This window comes from Dermacentor variabilis, chromosome 1 (assembly GCF_050947875.1).
Source record: "Dermacentor variabilis isolate Ectoservices chromosome 1, ASM5094787v1, whole genome shotgun sequence".
NCBI classification, from domain to species: Eukaryota; Metazoa; Arthropoda; class Arachnida; order Ixodida; family Ixodidae; genus Dermacentor; species Dermacentor variabilis.
The window spans coordinates 254,408,745-254,428,935 of record NC_134568.1 but is presented as its reverse complement, the minus strand read 5'-3'; the positions used below and the strand labels follow the sequence as shown (position 1 = coordinate 254,428,935).

At 42.8% G+C, this 20,191-nt stretch overlaps 1 protein-coding gene across 1 annotated transcript; it reads right to left on the bottom strand.

Annotated features, from left to right (window-relative positions):
* Positions 1–677: 677 nt before the first annotated feature.
* On the bottom strand, positions 678–18,995 carry LOC142561640 (protein IMPACT-B-like). Its single transcript, XM_075673463.1, has 9 exons — positions 18,629–18,995; positions 18,389–18,511; positions 18,276–18,328; positions 17,978–18,040; positions 16,108–16,271; positions 11,780–11,883; positions 8,331–8,404; positions 8,155–8,248; positions 678–5,441 (listed from the first exon to the last, which is right to left on the bottom strand). Exons 1-9 carry the CDS (start codon positions 18,665–18,667, stop codon positions 5,244–5,246), a joined length of 912 nt encoding a protein of 303 aa, XP_075529578.1. The 5' UTR covers positions 18,668–18,995; the 3' UTR covers positions 678–5,243.
* Positions 18,996–20,191: the final 1,196 nt, after the last annotated feature.

Below are 20,191 nucleotides of genomic sequence, written 5' to 3'. Positions count from 1 at the left end.
GTAACATCTACAGCTAACAAAACTTTGTGGTACTTTTGTGAAACCTTAAGCTTGATGTGTTCACACTGAAGTGCACCAAGTTATCAGTTGCAAATCACCTAGGTTGGGAAAAAAGAAATATACACACACCACGAGTGTAGTGGAGCATATTACATACCTACTGCTCATAAGTCAAAGCAAGTTACTGTGCATAAGATGAACTCCTCTAGTAACCAGTCCCTTTGCAGGAGTATGAAGTTTGCATCAGCATATTTGAGTACATCTGCTAGCAGATGGCATGCAAATTGGATAGCAGACAACCACAATGTGTGTGGATTTTTTTCAGCCACATTTCCGTATTCCAATGTGTATGTGCATTATTGTCTGTCACATCTTTGGCCTTACTATGGGTTAAATTTTGAGAAATTCCTTATATTTTATCAGTTAAATACTTGCACATCCCTATCTTAATTTATAGGGTTTTACATTTCAAAGTTGCACAATAGGCTACAAGTCAAGCTGTTATACAGCACTGTGGAGCATTGAATGCACCATGGTTCAACCTGGTGGCAAGTGATGAAGTTGGCTGTGTAATACCCTTCACTTTAACTGATGATCGGACACCACTTGTAACCTTGCAGCAAGGGTGGACACAAACGCTATCCTGTGTTGGTGACTCACAATGGAAATGCAATTGCTATAAAATTGCAGCACTTTTAATAAAAGTATGGCAAACGTCAATCTACAGTGGCGGCACATAGAAAGCAAGGGATCACTGGGTAGTTACAATATTGTGTATTTGTACACTCAAAAAGTACAAGCACCGTTACACAACCCACAAGACTTGACAAGCATGATGGACAATACAATGTCACACAAGTTGAACTCCATGCAGTTATGAAATTCACAACAGGAAAAGCATGCAGTCTACTACAAAACACCATGTACAGGGTGTAGTAAAAGTGATCCAAAGTATACTCTCCACAAGCAATTGAAACTGACAAACTTTCCAAAGGCTTCATATTTCTCAAATGCAGCTTTCATTAAAATGACTACCTGCCCAATGGCACCAAAATACGTGGTAGCCCTATGACCACTGTGGAGATGTAACATCCCAGTGTCCTGGCATTTGCTGTAATGCATGTGAGGACTGTGAAATAGCAATGTAAATTTCACAACTTAAAAGCAATCCATGATCATTTCTGCAATCTGAAATGTGAGGTCACATAAGGTGCACTGTTCTTGAATAAAAAAACACTTGGTGACCAATTTTACAGCAGTGTACCAAGTGAAGAAAGTTCAAACATGGTACAACACGCAACAATTTGCTAGTGCACTCGGTGAAGTTGCGCTATGAGAGACTGTTACAAGTGCTACTAACGAAAAGGTGCATGCTATTTTGTGCATGCACCTGCTTGAAATATTGCGCCTTATAAGGGCTGGAAGAGTTGTGAAATTTGGTTGCCATTGCCACAAGTACTAATGAGTGCTTAACACTTATGTCTGTTGAAGACAACCATGGGCATGGAGTGTCTCAAAGAACATATTTCAGACCATTGGGCAAGTATTTGAAAACGTCTTTATAAGGTCTTTTTTAGGGATATTTTTCCGCTCTGGACTATTTGTCCTCCACTTGGAACAGAATGGGAAGTAGGGTGGGGTACCTATACTCCATCTTGCAAGTCATTTGCAGTACTACCGAAGGTATGAGGCATTCACAGGTAATATCCTTGCGTAGTGGAATATAGTTCTAGGCATAACTGTCCAATTATTGATGGGATTAGAGAGTTTCATTTTTGCTTGGTACATAACGCATTATAGCGATACACGACATGTTAGGAGCTTTGTGTATGCACCTTGTATGCCACAAATTCTGTGGCGGTGAGCAGATGAACACACTTTGAGGGACACTGCGTCTTCCCAGTGGATAAGGAGTCCTGCAAATGACTTGAGAAATGGAGTATAGGTGGTAGGGGAGGATGATGCAGGAATTTGGCTTCTCTCCTGTAGTTCTGATGGTGATTGATAAATCTCTGCACAATGCCTAATTGGGAATCAGGATCCTAGATACAACTTAGAAGGGGTGGCCATGCCACCATGAAATTTTTGGATAACTTTTACCCAATCCAGGTAGGTATGTGGCCATTGCGCCTATCAAGACCAGTACAATCAGTATCAGTACAATCAAGACCATGGCTTCACACAAGCTGAGTTTAAGGCAGATTCACAGTATGCGATTGCAATTTCATCAATATTTTTAGTGGATATTTCTGAACTGTATTGAACTTTTGCTTAGTTAATTTCCCTTAATGTTGTTTAAAAGTCTATAAACATGTAGGTATCCATTCACTAATATAGCAGGACAAGCTTAGTACCTCTACCATAGTTGAGTGTCAGATAATTTGTATTGGAACTTGCAGGTAGGTAGATTACCTATAAGCACAACTTGTTTTGCTGAAGGTGCTAACAGTGAAATTTGTGGATCTGGCACTTTTGACTATAGAGAATGCAACCTCAGTATAGCACTAAGGAATTCTGGAGAATGCTGCAGAGGGGGAAGTATGTAGTGCAATAAGAATGGCAAGTAAGAGAGAACACGTGTGGGAATTCGACCAGTGGCTTTTGTAGATGGAGCTCCTCAAATAATAGCCTAAACATCGTGACCACTTCCAAGCCATCAACATAGTCGTGGCAGAATAGGCTGGACTTGGAATGGTTCTTTAAGCACAAATGCAATGCTGACTGTGCTTTACTATAAATATAAGCACATCAAGATTGTATTTAAGTGCCCCCTTTATAAGTTCAGATAAGCACAATGAAATATTTTCGACCAATAAAATTTTGTTTTCAGCAAGGTTGAGACTGAATGCTTATTCTAAATTGGGTCATTTGACCTGAACACGCTGCAACATCTAATTAACAGTAAGATGGGCACTACAATGTAAAGCTATTCCAATGTTTCTATTTCATTTCTGCCATTAGCCTTCCACGACTGGTCAAATTACAATGCCCACTCCACCTGTCTGTCAATTTTTTCGGGCTGTGCCTTGCGATGTTGCAAAACCACGAAAACTCGCCACATCAAAGTGACATGCACAGATGCTAAAGGTGCATTAATATGCTGAACAAAACTTAAATTTGTTTGGAATAGCTGGAGAGTGCCCTGTTCCAAAAGGGACAGAAGACTGCTGATCGCTGTGGCACTGGCTACGCGGAGCTGCCGGCGTGAACAGATTCCTTTGCGTATAATAAAGTTTGCGTGGCAATATAATGTTGAACCTCTTCACGCATACGACATCATGCTGCCAAGTTATCTGTAGTGAGGACCCATATTAGTGTCATTTTTAACTCCCGATTGCATGCTGCCGTGATTTTCTACCAGCCACTGCAAGCTAAGCATGGGAAAGTGAACCAATTGCACCACTCTCCTTACCCGGTTATTTACTTTCACTGTGCTAGCTTGCCTCCAACAAACCCTCTACACTTCTGCATGTTCCCCGCCTCTTGTCAGTCAATCAGATAAGAAAAACCTGTCGGGATAGCTATTTGCTTTGAAAGTAAACAAAACTGCCCTCCTATAACCGAGGAGGGCATTTGATCGGGTTCAAACACTGCTGCGGATCACTGCCCTATGCTTGCATTGTTAGTTCAGTAAATTTGACGTCGCAAGATTGGAATAAAATCGGAATGGAATAGTTGTGCATTATAGGGCTCTATATCTTGCTCAGCTTTAACAACACTAAAGGAGTATGTTGCTCTCTTCATAGCTAGTAAATAATGTTTCACTGCTGTGCACTGGAAAAGTTAGCCATTTATAGTTCGTGGTTGAAAGTTACAGCCTATGCTATAAACCTTTAAAGCTTTTTTTAATAACTGACACTTTCCACCGACAGCCTAAATGAAAGGTAGAGCGGTACAGACAGTAAGTTAGCCACAAAATGCATACAACAAGGAAGCTACTACATATGTTTCTTTTTGTTTGTTTATATTTAATGGTCTCTCTCCCTTAGACCTACGTATTTATTCATGAAGTAGCAGTGTCAAGAAAGGCTGTCACAGAGCAAGACAACTAGACATTGAAGCACAGGTGTGTGTGTGTGTTGCAATATTGTATAATGTAAATAGCCAACAAGTGACATCACAGACTCATTTGGGAACATTTAAAACCAACAAATAAAAATATTCAGTGCATCAATAAAAACGCTATTCTCTATTGACAGTAACTAAACAAATGACTTCGCAACTTTTACAGTGCAGACTACTTGCTGCCAACAAGCGTGATATTAATAATCTTAGGCTCTCTGACTATACCACATCACCATGTGACTTGGAGTGTGAAGCTTGCAACCTCTGAAACCATGCCTTATAGGAGTAGGGCACAGTCAATACTGCAAGCAACTGTCGTGAAAGCACTTGTAGATAAATTAACTTTCCATGTGTCAAAATACACTACAGATGTGCTGTTATCAAAACAAGCATTCAGTTTTCCCTTTCCCAACTTTAGTTCTGCTGCAAACTGCGTTTCTTCTATGCCTTTTCACTGCACACAATTTTAAAATCATTTAGACATGTATGGCATTGTTCTAAGATGTTTGAGATCTACATATTGGCTGCACACAACTTATTTACAGCACCAGTGCAACTTTCTTGTGAGAAGCTGTGGCTCTGCCACAATTGAAGCAGTGCTCAATGCTGCTATGCAGCACATAGAAGGCTCACATGTGCTGAAAGGCTGACAGTAAAAAAAGAAAAAAACAGAAATTGTGCACCATGTGCAATATGGTAATGGCTGAGATGACACTTGCAACATAATTTCAGAAAGAAAATGCAGTAAAGCAATGTAGATTCAGTGAAGCTAGTGCTGCATAGGAAATTACTCACATATGAAACTAACAAAAAATGCAGGCACTTACACATATCATGATTACTCTAGGTAACACCTAAAAATATTTGGTAAAAAGCATCCAATAAAATCCTAATTAAATGCCATGGCTTGTATGTTACAAACTGGCTAAGTAGAAAAACACTGCACAAGTAATACTACCTCTACATATTGCAAGAAATCTCTGTCTTCAGCCCTCCACAGGAACACTGCTCATAGCAGCCTTCGACATGGGCACAAATGTTCTTGGACTCTAGAATGAAAATCTCTCTAGAGTATTTCAGTTGCCACTGGCACGTAATTACCCAGCCTTTTCTAGTGTCAAACTATGGCAGTGGCAGTGCTTGGCACTGATTAGAAGCCAGTGTTCGGAGTATGCCAGTCACATTTTCTTGCTCTTCGTTTTCTTGTGCTTTCCTCCTTTGGTTTTGGAATTGGGTGCTGGCACCTTTTTAATGTAGCCATGTTGCTCAAGGAGATCCCTGGCCACTTTGTTGATGTGCTTGAAGCGATCTGGACCGAGGTGAATTCCTCCATACCAGCGAGTGACAACTATGAGAACATTTGTCACGTCGAGAATCTGAGAGAGCAGGAACAAGCATTAGTTCTTTTGAGGATGGGCAGGAAGAGAATTTTAAGACGCTAGACCAAGAATAGTGATGCAAAGCCATATGCAGCAGTTTTAATGCGATTAGTATTCTTAGGGTACTTCACAAACCTTCCAGGGTCGGTCTGTCTGTCTGTCTGTGTCTGTCTGTCTGTCTGTCTGTCTGTCTGTCTGTCTGTCTGTCTGTCTGTCTGTCTGTCTGTCTGTCTGTCTGTCTGTCTGTCTGTCTGTCATCATCATTTTCCCTGCAACTTGGGTCACTGGCTAGGTAAGTCTATGGTCTAATGGGTAGCTAATTGGGCTGCTGTTCTGAGGGAACAAGGTTTGAAACCAACCGTCGGAACAATTTGGGTAACTCATTATGTGCCGCTGTTCGACGAACCTCTTTGATGCCAACTTGGGTCACTGGGTATGTGCCACTACATATGTGCTGCTCTTCAGTGACAAAAAAAAAGCCATCTTCGCACGTTCGTCATCTTCCTCACAATACTTTAAATTTTCTCTGGTGCTTGATTGAATTGAACCTGCATCTAGCGGTGTTGAATTGACAACACCGCTAGATGGCACAATGTTTGTAGCGGGAAGTACGATAGAGGAGCGCGGCTGCATACACATTTTGGTGTTGGCAATATGGTGTCGTTCATTGATTCAATGCTAATCACATTAACTTCAGCATCCATCATGAGATGGGTTCAGCCAGAATTTTCCAGCAGAGAAATGGAACAGCATCACCACATGATGCACATGTGGCAACATGCATTTAATTGCAATAACAGTGTGCAGTAAGCTTGGATGGGGATCATGGAAAATGCTTTGGCACAGACAAGGAACAGCACATACTGCAGGAACATAGAATGTGAAATGGCATTACCAAGCCACTTAAAAAGACCCTGAAATGCTTTTGACGATTTTCTACAAACGTACTGAGTCGTTGGAGTAGGTCCTTCTGATCATTAATTGACACATCTAAGTGCTCTGCATAAAGCGTGTAATTTATTATAAGGTTTTAAAAATGCACATCGCTGCTGATCGCAGTGCACTGCTCGGCGGAATTTTACCCCTACCCATATGACCAAAATCACCCATATGACGTCAGTGGGGCGAGCTATCCGATTGGCTGACCAGGGCGCGTGATCAATAATTTTTCCAACTTTATGGTAAACAAATAATCTTCGTAATAGTTGGAATGTTAGTTAATTTGTTTTTATGAAAAGAAAGTAACATAAAGAGAATGCACAAGAACAATTTTTCAGTACATTAAGCACTTCCGGCACACAGCAAGTGCCGTCTGCTTGTGTTAAAACGTACTCCATTTTGACGAGAGCTCCGCGGTCACAGTTGGTCTCAGTCTTTTCGCGAGCACTATGATTCGACTTTGTTGCCTTGTGGACTGAAAACGTAGCGACTGGCAATATGTCAAGCTGCGACATCGTGTCTCTCTGCAAGGCAGCGTACGAGCGAACTGGCTGCTGCGCATCGGACTACCGCTATCCGATCGGCGCCAGGATTTGCGCGTTTGTGGCCGTCACTTTACACCGGAAGATTACTAACGCAACAGCGTTTCGCGAGTCCCGTATTAGGGCAAACGTAAGCGCAAGGGGACAGGGTCTGGCCGCTTGACTGTGCCGTAACGGGATGAGCCGAGATGAGCAGAAGGGCAAATGTGAATGGTCTGCACGGTGCAGCCACCTGGTGGCATAAGCGCAACCATACACACTAGCAGCAACGAAGCATATTCTTCTTTGCTGCTGGTACGTATTTTTCGCAGGAGTGTAATCATCGACACATTGTTTTTATGAATGTTTAAAATGTTTTACACTTGGTTAGAGCAATATTAGCGCTTTGTTTGGCTGGTTAAGCGCTGCGCCAACAAGTGTCTGGACCGCGTAGACCGATCAGGCCGCTCACATACGTCTACGCCAAAGTTCCTTCATCAGCTTGAGTTTATGCCTCCAGTGATTTGCCGAAATGACCAGCTTGCCTGTGGTTAACGGAATACCAGACACGTTCGGCGCTACGACAGAATGCTCGCAACGCACGCTGCTTCGATAGCTCTCGCTTGGGGTCAACAGCCAAGCGGCTAGCGGAGAGGTCTCGCGCGGGCGGGGGCGGGCTCCAAAACAACCGGAAGTGGACGATGTGACGTCGCATCGTGACGCAGGACCAGTGAAGGTGGAGCGTAGCCCCGCTCGCTCGGCGAACGAGTTGAGGAGGAAAAGCGTGGATGGGGAGGAGGGTAACTTCTAATCGCTTGTAGCTCCATTAATACGTAATGCTTCACTCAAATTGTGGTGCGAATGTTCTACTTAAGCTGTACCCTACGCGTCTACAAAATTTGTCTGAACCGTTTCAGGGGCCCTTTAAGGAATGCGAATGAAATTTTACATTTAATCTTAATTTCAAACTCCACATCAGCGCATACAAGCATCACTTCAGGTCATGCTGCCGAGTATACATGGGAACAAAAGTAAATGAAACATGGCATTCTGGTAACCTAGCTGTGATGGCACATAACTTGTTCAAAACACAGAAACAGCAGTAGACAAGTCTAAAGCACTTGAGCTCTGGCATATGAGCTGCATGTCACCTGAATTCTAGAATATTGTGTGCATCACAGCATCAGAAACTGTTCATTTACTTTCGATTCCCCTTGCGCACAAACCTTACTTGCTGGAGCTGAACTTACATCTAAAAGATGAAGAAGGCGATTTCCTGCATACGTTTCCCCATCATCCTCAGAGTCTTTGCACAGCACAGTCCGTGGCTCTGCTTGAAGAAGGCTAGAAAGGAAATGGCTACTATCACATTTTGTGAATAGCCGTATGTCCGCCCCTAATATTGTGAAATGATGAATCAGCATACCGATACGCCCAAATGTTGTGTGTGGCCTCTGCAATCTTTTTGTTTGTCTTCAGCTCATCCAAAACTTGTTCAACCTTTGAATGACGAACAGGCACACTATTACAAGTCTTTATCATTAGCAAAATAATAAAGCAATGTGGGGGAACAAAAAAAAAATAACTAAGTTGACTAACCTTTTCACACAGCCTAACATTTAAAATGGTATACTTGGTCTGCAACTCACATGACTCAGTCTTTGGGGCAACCGGGCTGCACTTAACTAAGCAATTAAATAACCAATACAAATCGGCCAACATGAGACTGTAGTATGCAATATGCATAGAAGCATGTTATTGCTTTACAGAAACAAAAGTGCTGCAGGAACCTTTCGTGAGAAGTATGTTGAGAAACATCCCAATGCCGACTAGAGCACACACAGCATACAGGGTGTCCAAACTATCATGCACAGTTTTAAAACAGCACAGATCATTTACCTGAGTAAGACCAAGTGCATGTTTCTTGGACTGCTGTTGAGAAACTGCTAGCGGTATCCTTGCAACTGACATTCAATTATTTAATTAAAAGTAATTATCTAACCTTTTAATCATTCTAATTGTCAAGTTGTGAATTAGGCAATTCTAGGGAATTGCAAGACAGGCCAAAATCAGGTGCTTCATTGTGTGTTTACATTTTCTGGCAAGTAGTGAAGGCCGGCGATATAAGAAAAATAACGTGAATGCGCACCTGTGCATGCAAAATAGCAGCAACATCAAACAGTCTCAGAGGGAAAGCAAGCTGTTCATCTTAGGCTCGCCATTCAGAGCAGTGCATTTCCTTGATCTTGATATGCAATAATCGTTGGAAGCCGTTAGCATGTTGCGGAAAGACCATGCATGCTGTTATCCCTGTTGCCTAGCCCACTAACAGATGAACAGCCTGCTTTTCTGCTAAGAATGTTTGATGGGGCTGCTATTCTGTATGGATGTACAGGTGCGCAGTCACATGGTGTGTTTCTTATTTCACGAGCTTTCTTTATTGGTTCGCAAAGGTATACACACAATGTGTACCTTGCCCGAAACACCTCATTTGGGCATATCTTACGACTATATACAACTGCCTAATAAATATCTTGACAATTAGAACAATAAAACAGTTAAACAATCAATTTGAATTAAACTGAATTAAACTGGATGTCAGGGGCAAGGAAATTATTGGTGGTTTCTCAACAAGACTCTAAACAACATGCACTTGGTCTTAGTCACGTATAATGATCCATGTCTTCTGGCATGAAATGTCTTTAAAAACGGTCCAAGGGGGTCGCTTGCTAAACTACAAGTAATGAAAACATGCAGCATTGCCTATACCTTTGAAATTGTGCTACCCACGTGCATTACTTTGGTATCATTGTGTAGAGGAAAGAAGCCATTATTTGACCATGCATGTGTCTCATGCACAGATGGCAGCATTGTTACGCCATGCATGATGCGATCAGCTAAATTCAGTGGGTGAGTGGTGTTCAGAGAGGTGTAGCTTGGTAGTACGTTTGTCCATTCAAGCAGGAATGGTTGTGTTTGAAACAACTAACTATGCCACAGTAGGTATAATTTATCAAACTCAAACTAGTACTAATCAGGAGTTATAAGGTTAACAAGTATGCAATTTTTGCAGAAATCTCACACTTGCTATGGCCCCCTAGGATTCGACACGTACAGTACAGAAATGGTGTGAAGAGACTCGGGCAGTAGGACAGAGGGATGCCCCAATACTTTGACCACGGCGGAACATTTCCATCTGCATAGGGAGTGCAAGCGCAAGAAATGGAGGCAAGCGCAGGAGTGCCAACCATCTATGAGTGCGGCAGGTGCGGCGCAGGACAATGCCAGGCACCACCAGTAGGGGGCATTTCTTTACCCTAGTGCCTAAACATTCTCCCAATAACAAACGGGTCCACTACAAATAGGAAGCAAACACAATTACAAAATTAGACCGTAAGATGCCCAACAGCTGTAACCTAAGTTAGGCATGTAAGCTTTCTAACAAGTGAATAAATGTCATTTGTGCACTCGGTTATACCATTTCTGTACACAAGTGCCCATGGACCAATCCACAAGACGTCTCATGTACCCCACTCTAGCTGCGTTCCCGATACAGCCTAATCAGTTATTTTTTTAACTTTAGGCTTGATAGTTGGGACACCCTACATAAGGTGTCCCAGCTAACAGTGACAAAGTATTAAAAATAAACCTTCTTTTCATACGAACAGAACCAAGTAGATGTTCACAATCAAGTTCTTAAGCCGCCAGCAATATTTTGTTATTTACATTCATTTCTTTATTTAGAATCAGAATATCTGACTGGTTAACTACTGTCCTAATTGACAAAATATTAAGAGTGAGTTGTAGACAGTTATAAGGAACATTAAACTGGCACCTTTTAAACAAGATACAACTAGCCCGTGAAACATGAAAAATGCCATGTGATAATCATTTAACTGCATCAGAAAGCAGCACCCTCACACAGGCTCACGGGGAAACCCTCCCTCTTTCCCTCTCTCTCTCTCACACACACACACACACACACACACACACACACACACACACACACACACACGCACGCACGCACGCACAAGAAGTGGTAGAGTTGTGGCTTTATCTGTTGTGCTACTCCTGTGAAAGCACATTGCTTTGGTGTTCATACAGAACGAGCACTAATAGTTCTTGATTGGCATGCCATGGAATGAGTGTGTGCACAGTTCTCTCTTGTGCTACAATATCTTTCGTAATACCTTCTGTACCCAGTGAGCCTGTTTGAGGGCGTTCCTTCTAAATGCAGGTAGATGCATATTCACATGGTATTTTTTACATTATAGGGCTTTCCTTTTTTAGCTCAAAGAATTAAGCAAGCTAGTTGTATTTTGCTGAGAACATGCCAGTCTGATTTATTTATACCTCTCTACAAGTCACTAATAGGATTCTTGCAAATTAACACAGTAATTCGTGACTGGTAATCAATTGAAATTAACTAATCAAATGTAATGAACAAAAAAATTACTGGTAGCTTTTCAACTGTGAACAATATTTACATAGTTTCATTCATGCAAAATGATTCCTTCTTTTTTTTTAAATAGCTGCTACAGCCTGTATATACCAGCAAGAGATTGCCGAATTAAACCTCATTGCTACAGCTGAATGACAATGAAAAAGTTAAAATGCCAGTACCATGCACACTGACTTGCACATAAGCTGACAATTTTTAGTTTTGGGAAAATTGTTCATCCTGTAGTCATACATAACATAGCATGATGTGTATAACATAAAGCAAATTGAGGAAAATCATGCATAACACAAAGCACGAGCCACACTACAAACAGAAATTGTTACGACATATGAGGATTTTTTCCTTAAACCAACACGAAGCAAATTATCATTGCGATGTAGCAAACAAGAATCATGCACTCGCACGCCACGCACCTCTCTCACGCTGTGAACTTCAGCAAGATGACCTTGGAATATGCTTCTACGGTCCTCGAGTGTTCCACCGTGAAAGATATTCAAGCCATCTCCGAGATCTAAGGCTGAAATTAAAGCAGTCAACAAAGGTATGCGGATTTAGGAAACCATCTCATTTTACTGCTGTCATTAGTAAGAACATAAGCTATGTTGACAACCTGAAATTTGATCAGTTTGATCTGCTTAGTTTTGATTACTGAAGCTACTGTTTTTTTAATGGAATGCACTAGTATGATTGCTGCAGCAAAACCTCTTGGCATTGTGAAGTTCGTGGTGCTAGGCAGATGGAACAGATACTGCCTACTCAGTAAGGCAGGAATCATTCTCAGAAATATCGCAGAAAAACTGAGCTGCTTAAAGGGACACTAAAGAGAAAAATGATTTCTTCTGCATCAGTAAATTACCTTTCTATGACACCGAAAACACCACTCTTACCACGATAAGATGCTTGGTAAAACAGAAAAAGTGCAAGGACAAAAGACAGGTGGCAATGCCTCCTTGAAGTTCCCGCACCTGGTCGCTGTGACGTCATGGATTTTGATGGCATCTTGTGGGGCCTACTTAATTATATAGCGGTACAGCTTGATTACACTGTGTTCTAAAGGAACCAAATATTGAACATGGAAAGTTTCGGGAACCTTTACTCAGCCAACGAGGCCCTAATGCGAAAACATACTTTGGTATCCCCGACGTCACACTGACGTACCGGCATCGGGGTTTCAGCGCGAAATTCAAATACTGATACTTCGAATTTTGTTTACTCATATTATTTTGAAATGACTGCCTGCAGGGTTCTCAAACAAGGCTTTATTTGTCTCAACTGATTTACTGTTTCGCTTTAGTGTCCCTTTAAAGTGGCAGAAAAATGGCAGGTTTTTGTGTAAATCATTTAAGTGACAAGAGTATTGAGGCTTGTAAACAACTGTGAATTCACTTTTGGTTGTGAATAATGCTAGCAGGACACACACTGAAGTCTACTGGTAAATGGAACATCTGAGCACGAAGCCTAGGCAAAATCCCTCCAACGTCTCTCGGAACTGACCATCATCAGTGGTGCCCCTCTAACGAGCAAAATATTTGAAAGTTGCAAGGGATAGCAAGTTATTCACGCAAGCTAGTACCTCTGGAAAGCTAAAAGGCCTGCATCACTTCACCATTTCACCTTCAAAGTAACGGCAAACTGCCAAGGAATCAGAATCACTGGAGTTCAATTAACTATTTTGTTACCACATCTATAGAAATCGATCAATTTGATCAACAGTTTTTTTTCATCATCATCAGCCTGTTTTATGTCCACTGCAGGACAAATGCCTCCCCCCGCGATCTTCAATTACCATCCTGCACTAACTGATTCCAACTTGTGCCTGTGAATTTCCTAATTTCATCGCCCCACCTAGTCTTCTACTGTCCTCGACAGCTTCTGTGTCTTCACTGCTGCTGTCATTTAAAAATTATCTTGCCAAGTCAACTAAAGTGCAAGTTTTGTGTCTTTTTTTATTGAAGTTTTAGGAGCACTGGAGGCTAGTTTCGACGATACCTCCAGTAGAAGTTTTATATTTCCAGACTTCCCAATCTGACAAATAGTTGAAGTTCAGTCATTTCAGAGAGCGCATGATGTTGCAAGAATTATTCCAACGGAAACATTGAACATATAGAAAAACTGGCAGCCCTGTATGCAAACTATTGGCTTCAAGTGTCCCAGCGAACTGGAACAATGCCGACATACTAATCCACAAAAAGAGAGACGTTAAAGAATTGAAAAATTATAGGCCCATTAGCTTACCCCCAGTATTATATAAAATATTCACTAAGATAACACCCAATTTCCCATGGCTGCCACGTGTCCAAACCTTTTAAGATCGGGGCATGCATATGTCGTCCGGGGTGCAAGAGCCAGCCTTGGCCACCTGAGCTCTGCTGGACGTCACCAGACTGCCATCGTTCATGTGAAGCGATTAAGGTGGTATCATCAGTCCCTGTACTTACGTCTCTCTTGGAGGGGAGGGGGAAGCGTGCGACGAACCGTAAAAGGATGGTACGGTGAACTAGTGGTCAAGGAGGAAGACTGAGAATAAAGGCAGTGTTCAGGCGACCTTGTTTGTCTCTGTCCCAACCTTCTGCTCGTGTCACAAATATATAATCTGGTTCAAATCCCAGGTCTGTTTAGTGAACAGGTCGTTAGTGAAAGATGGCAATGGCGCTTCGCACCAAAACGTTTTCTGGTACCCGTGTTGGGAATTACTGAAAAAAATATTGAACTCGAGGAAATCCATAAGGTGCGAGTATTTTATATGCTCGAAGATTTTGACAGGAATGCATGTTAAAGAAATGGGACGGTAAATATCGGGAGAATGTACACCCATGAGCAAAAGTATATGGACTAGGGATTGCGCGATAAAGGCAATTTTTTCTGCAGCCTGTGAATGCAACTTGAAACTGAGGACTGCAGCCCAAACTTAGCATTGGGAACATTCCAGCCTACTCATCAATTTCCGTTTATGCATGCTAATTGCAAAGAAATAAAGTTTTTTCTGGAGACCCTATTGTCCGTATACTTTTGCTCACGGGTGTACATCACCCGACTTATGCATGGCAAACCACCTTCGCTACCCTTCCAGTCCGAGGGCAGTGCCAACATTTATAATGAGTGTTGAAAAAGTTTCGAAACGATGAATATATTTGTGTACACTTCAGCATTTTTGATGAAATGCAATCAGGACCTGCTGATGATGACTCTGCGTGTATTTGTGGGCTTCTTTCATGCTCAGAAAAACACTTTTATGCAGCACATATTAAAGTGCAGAAAGCTGTATCGGGACTTTTTCATGTTGCTCTACAATTTTGTCATTGACACTTTTCATATAGTTATTATGTTTGAGAAGTTGATTAAAACTAATTATGTAATTAAGCATGATGCAAAAAATACTGACTCGGCAGCCTCCTCAATGAAGACAGTTTTTCGGGGGGTAAAGAAAACAACCAAAACTCTCTTTGTGCTATTCTCTTTAGATCATGGGACACCACGTGAATATATTGTACACCAGCTTTCTTATTACTAGATTCTGTGATTCTGGTTACCTCATCAATTTTTTGAAGAGAATTTCTGCAACAAAGACCTGCACATGCACAGGTAACCTGCTTTCGATAACCTTTCAGACCGACACTATACAGCTTCCATCATTGAACGCGGGCAGGATTTCTACAGAGCATTCTTGAAACACACATTTGCCACACCTCTTTTTGCCCACTTAGCATGTGCGGAATGAAATAGTAACGGTGGTTTGCTGGCTCTAGGCTCATACCGCCAGCAACTGTGGTTGTCCTTAAACTCGAAGAAAATGTTGAGAAAACACATCCGGCAGCCAATTATAGCCGCACTGCTGTAGCCACATGCTGCTGCTTCTCCTTTTCCCTTATTCCTGCCACCTCCGGCACACGTCCCTTGGAGCTACCAAGGTGGTGTTTTTGTGGTGGCTGGCATTTCTTAAAACGGTGTAGATAATTTTTGGCTGTGCCAGCAGTCATCCCATCCTCATCGCCAGTTTGTTGTAGCTTCGACGGGGCGGCCGGACAGAGGATCTACGGCATGAGGAACTGCTGGGGCGTGCAGCACCGCAAGAAAAAGCCAGACTGTTTCAGTCGGGGACCAGACCAAGAATGATTTTATTTCCCTCAGGCGACAGGGCGCCACTCCGCGCCAAATGCCGTAAGAGGCCTGCAGCGTTTCCACTCGCGGAAATAAAGTCATTCTTGGTCTGGTCCCTGACTGAAGCAGTCCGGCTTTTTCATGCGGCGCTGCGCGCCCCGGCCGTTTAGGCCTCATGCTGTAGATCCTCTGTCCGGCCGCCCCGTCAAAGCTACAACACTTGGCAAGTGGTTGATGCAGACAGATGTGTTGCGGGTTCATGTCAGTGGCAGAAGCCGACTGGTTACCACACTAGTGAGGCAGTCCACTCCATCAGTCCTAATATCTTCAGCCAAACGTCACCCAGATTACCTTCAAGAAGTGCCAAGTGGAAGAATTGTCCAGGGTTCGCATCAGAGGATGGAGCGGATTATTTGCCGTAGAAGTGCGACAGTCCAACACATTTCAGTACTGCAACAAGAAGTTACTGATGGCAGAGATATTGGTGAAGCTAAGTGCAGTAGTAAGATGTTATTTGATATATAAAAAAGTATGATTATTGTTGCACGCAAGCTTGCTCACCCCATCTTTTGCAAGTTTTAGCCCCATTAATGCCAGTTCAAAATCTGTAGCCGCAGTCTTACTGCAAGACATTGCACTTTACCTGAAGATCGATCAGATTCCAGTGTCAGCTGCTGAAACTGTTCCACCACTTCAGGCGCTTCATCATCGCTGGCAGCTAGTGATTCACACTCTGCAGCATCTTCATCAAGTACTTTGCGAGCAATCTCAATCCAGTCGTAAAGGATGTTTTCACCCAGATGATTACTGTAATAACATATTTGTGTTGTAATTTAGGCTTGCCAAACATCCCAAGTGCATGCTAAGGAAGCAAATATTAATAGAAAATTAATTGTATTGAACAGCACCCTATTCATCATGCAGAAAGCACATACAGTCACTATTACAAAAACATACACTTGCTGTGAACCAAAGAGGCACATGCCCTAACCCTTATAAAACTTGCAACAGTCGTCGAGGCAAATCAGGAATAGTTGCTATGCAAAAAAGAACATCCAAAGTAGAAGGGAAAAATCAATGCGTCTATAAAGAATTTTGTGTAGAGCAAGAAACGTCCACAAGCTGCCACAATCTTCTCGTCTCTGGACCTTAAATGGCTGCATACATGCCTCACTTCCAGGTTCATCACCACCATGCTTTATGGATGCCTTGAGGGCATTCTTGGTCTTGTGGCATTTTGCGTAGAGCTTTGCCTCAACGACGCCCCACACATAGTAGCTGAGCGGATTGCAGTTGGTACTGGAAATGGGGGGGGGGGGGTGGCACAAATTGGGAGACCTGTGGTAGGGCACATTGTCCCAAAGCCACAATTCTGTCTTCCTTGCTTTTGTGCACCATAGCAGAGTCCTGCTGGAACAAGTAATTCCTTCCAGCAGCCACTTTGTCTATCCAGGGCTTCAGAACTGTTTCCAATAAATTGACGTGGCCATCAGAAGTCACCTTTACTGCTGACTACAGGCAGCACCACCAGAGAGTTGGGAAACTTGTTGTACGCAATTGCAGGTATGTTAGTCACATTCTGGCATATGCAACAATCATGGTGGTTCACCATCCTGTTTGACTGCAGTTCTCATCCAAGAACCTCAGGAAGGCAGCACTGGCATTCCTTCAGGTCATGCAGGAAAGCCTAAACGATCAGCTTCTTGTCACACTTGTCAAGCAGTTAAAATATGGCGGTTTCTCAATACAAAAGATGTGTACTGCAGGCCTTCAAGCACTGCCATACTGATTCTGGACCTCGCCATGCCCATTGCTTTTGCGAGGTTGTTCATATAAAGCCCCAGGTCTTGGTTAATTGCTTGCTTCAATTGTTGAAATAATTCTGCTGTTCTTTCACAATCTATTTACTTTCTGTGTCTGACTCGGTCTACAGTGACATATTCCTGTATGTTGCATTCGCTTGCGATTTTTTGTAGCCAAACCATGCAGTAATTTGCTGGAACGCCCTTCCGGTGTGAACCAATTCAAGTATTGCCACCCTCCTGCAGTATTTGTGCCTTATCATTGAGCAAGTTCTTGCTTATTGCTCCATGGTTCATCATTGAACAACATTGCAGCACATGCCAAATTTCCCTGTTATCTTTACTACAATGCTGCCAGGCTGAATGTGAAAGAGCTGGGGTTTCTCTCAATGATGCTGCAGAACACCCAAGTTGTAAGTAAACAGTGACTTCATGTGTTAAGTGCATAATTCTAGTAATACAGGTATTGGAGCCGGTTTTCGTTTGTTCCCACTGTGTTTTGTTTTGAAAATGGGCATGCACGTACACCTCGCCAAATTCGAAAATGCATGTAGTTCTAAAACTTATTAAACTGCAGCTTACAGGCGGCTTTTACTGTGCTTTGGAACACTCTCAGCACAACGTTGTGCAGCTCATTCTTAAAAAGTAACAGTGCAGAATTTATGATGCCATGTAACTGCACTTGACAACAGTATGTGAAGTGTGACATACTAAAAATGATCATCCAGGGCAGCCAAGAGTCTTGCTTTCCTCTCCTGGGTCATCCATGGCGCGCTAAAAATTTAATAAAGAAGAAAATGAAGATAATGATTACATGACACCGGGCAAGCTAAGGAGTGCCGAGTGCCTACACTCTCTGCTCAAAATTAAGAATAGTGTCTGCATTTCCCAGCTAATTGTCCTTGCACAAAATGCACGTATGCCAGCAACTAACACACCCCATATGTTAGCTGCAAGGCCGTGATCAGAAGGTGACAGTCAGCTTCGGTACAATATGTCGTGTACTTACCTTATCTCGTAAAACGGTGGTGCTTCAGACGGGTACTCAGGTGGCAGCGTAACCTGAAATTTTTTCCATTATCAAGATAATGACCGTCATATGCGCTTTGGGTCACTAACTACCTGAAAACTCAGCTTGTCGCCGGTGGATTCGCTGCACAATACAATTTTGTAGACGCGATTAGCAGCATCTTCCACTTTCCAGTCGTCTTGATATATTGCGCTCAACGCCTCTATTTCGTCAGCCTGAAGTAATACAAAATCAATGAAGATATACGCTTGAGCTGCCCAATAATAATGCTTCGGCATGAAATGGTACCACGATGCGTTGGCATCGCCTGATACTGCTTGTAAGCGCCTTACCTGAGACGAAACGTTATCTGCTGCAGCCACATGATCCATGCCGTGCGACTTGTCCAGAAAGCAATCGCTCCTATGTAACAAGTGACTGACAGCATAACAGCACGCACTGTTACTGCTGTTACCTCTTGCAACAATTTTTGATGCGTATCACAGCTGTCGCTTTGGGCGGAACTCGTGAACCTCGACACACGAACACGGCAGCACAAACTCAAACTATAGATGTTGCCGCGTTGAAACCGTGCGTGCGCAAGCGCATGGCAACACACCCCCACGCCCCCACCGCCTTAAAATGGCCACATCGCAACCGAGGTTTTGTAGTTGCTGCGCATGCGCGAAATGTAGCACCACAGAACACCTATACAAACTTAGAGAAGGGAAACTGTACCTTCCACAGTGCTACAGAAATAAGCGTAGCGGTGGCGTCGTGAACTAAAGTATGCGACCACAGGTGGCGCTGTACAACAGGAAACGGCGGACGATTCGAGGCAGGAGCCACAAACACGCGAACATCGGTACTGTAGGAGAGGTGACAAGAATAAGCGCAAGAGCCAAATTAAGTCAGACATAGGGTTCATTAACATGCAAGGTGGCAGAAATAGGCTAAAATGGGAGGAAATCGAAGAACAACTAAGGCAGGAGAACTTAATGGTTTATGGGTTTGTAGAGACACATCTTAGGGACATGGAACAACCGCCCTGTAACCCTGATTATGCATGGGAATATTGCAACAGAGTGCAGGGTAGCAGAAAGGGTGGGGGAATTGGAGCATTCATTCATAAAAATACAAATTGGCAAAGGGTCAAACAAGAATGCAAGGAGCATTTATGGCTAGAAGGAAAAGTAGCAGGGGCGAAAACACTTCTGGGCTTTGTATACCTTTGGACAGGATCAAATGCTAAAGAGGAAAACAAAAAAATGTTGGACTGTATAGCAGCGGACATCAATGAGCTAGGAAAAGGATGTGAAGTAATTGTATTAGGAGACATGAATGCGCATGTTGAAGATATGGATGGGTACACAGACTCCACAGGTAACATGCTGCTGGATATGTGTGAGAGGCTTAACTTAGTTGTCTGTAACTCTACTGAAAAGTGTGACGGGATTAACGGGATCATAACATGGGAGGTAGGGGGTCGACACTCGACAATAGATTATGCGTTGATGTCACATAGGATGTACGATAGATTAGGAGCCATGATTATAGATGAACAGGGCTCCAGAAGTATAGGTAGCGACCACAAACGTATCAAGTTGAGTTTTAAGAGGGAAACTAAAGCACGAACGACGCGCGAGGAAACGCCAGATGTGATTTTTTACTCAGAAGACGAAGTGGAAATAGCGGCCAAACAAATTGAAGAGAAAATATCAGAGAGTACTGAAACTGATTGGACTTACCCAAAGTTAATGAGACTATTTGAGCGTGAGCTAGGTAAGGCGCGAGTCAGGAAAACAAGGTAAGGGATACGAAAACGCAAGAGCTGGTGGGATGAAGAGGTTAAGAAGGCCATAAAGAAACGTCAGGAAGCCTCCAGGGAACACAGGTATTCCAAAAGTAAGGGAGAA

Excerpts from the sequence above, each read along its gene's own strand:
- LOC142561640 (XM_075673463.1), bottom strand. The coding sequence starts at position 18,667 with ATGGATCATGTGGCTGCAGCAGATAACGTTTCGTCTCAG. Across the intron at positions 16,272-17,977 it reads GCCCTGGATGATCATTTTTA|TAATCATCTGGGTGAAAACA; the intron begins GTATGTCACACT and ends ATGTTATTACAG. Across the intron at positions 8,405-11,779 it reads AAGTTCACAGCGTGAGAGAG|GTTGAACAAGTTTTGGATGA; the intron begins GTGCGTGGCGTG and ends CGTCATTCAAAG.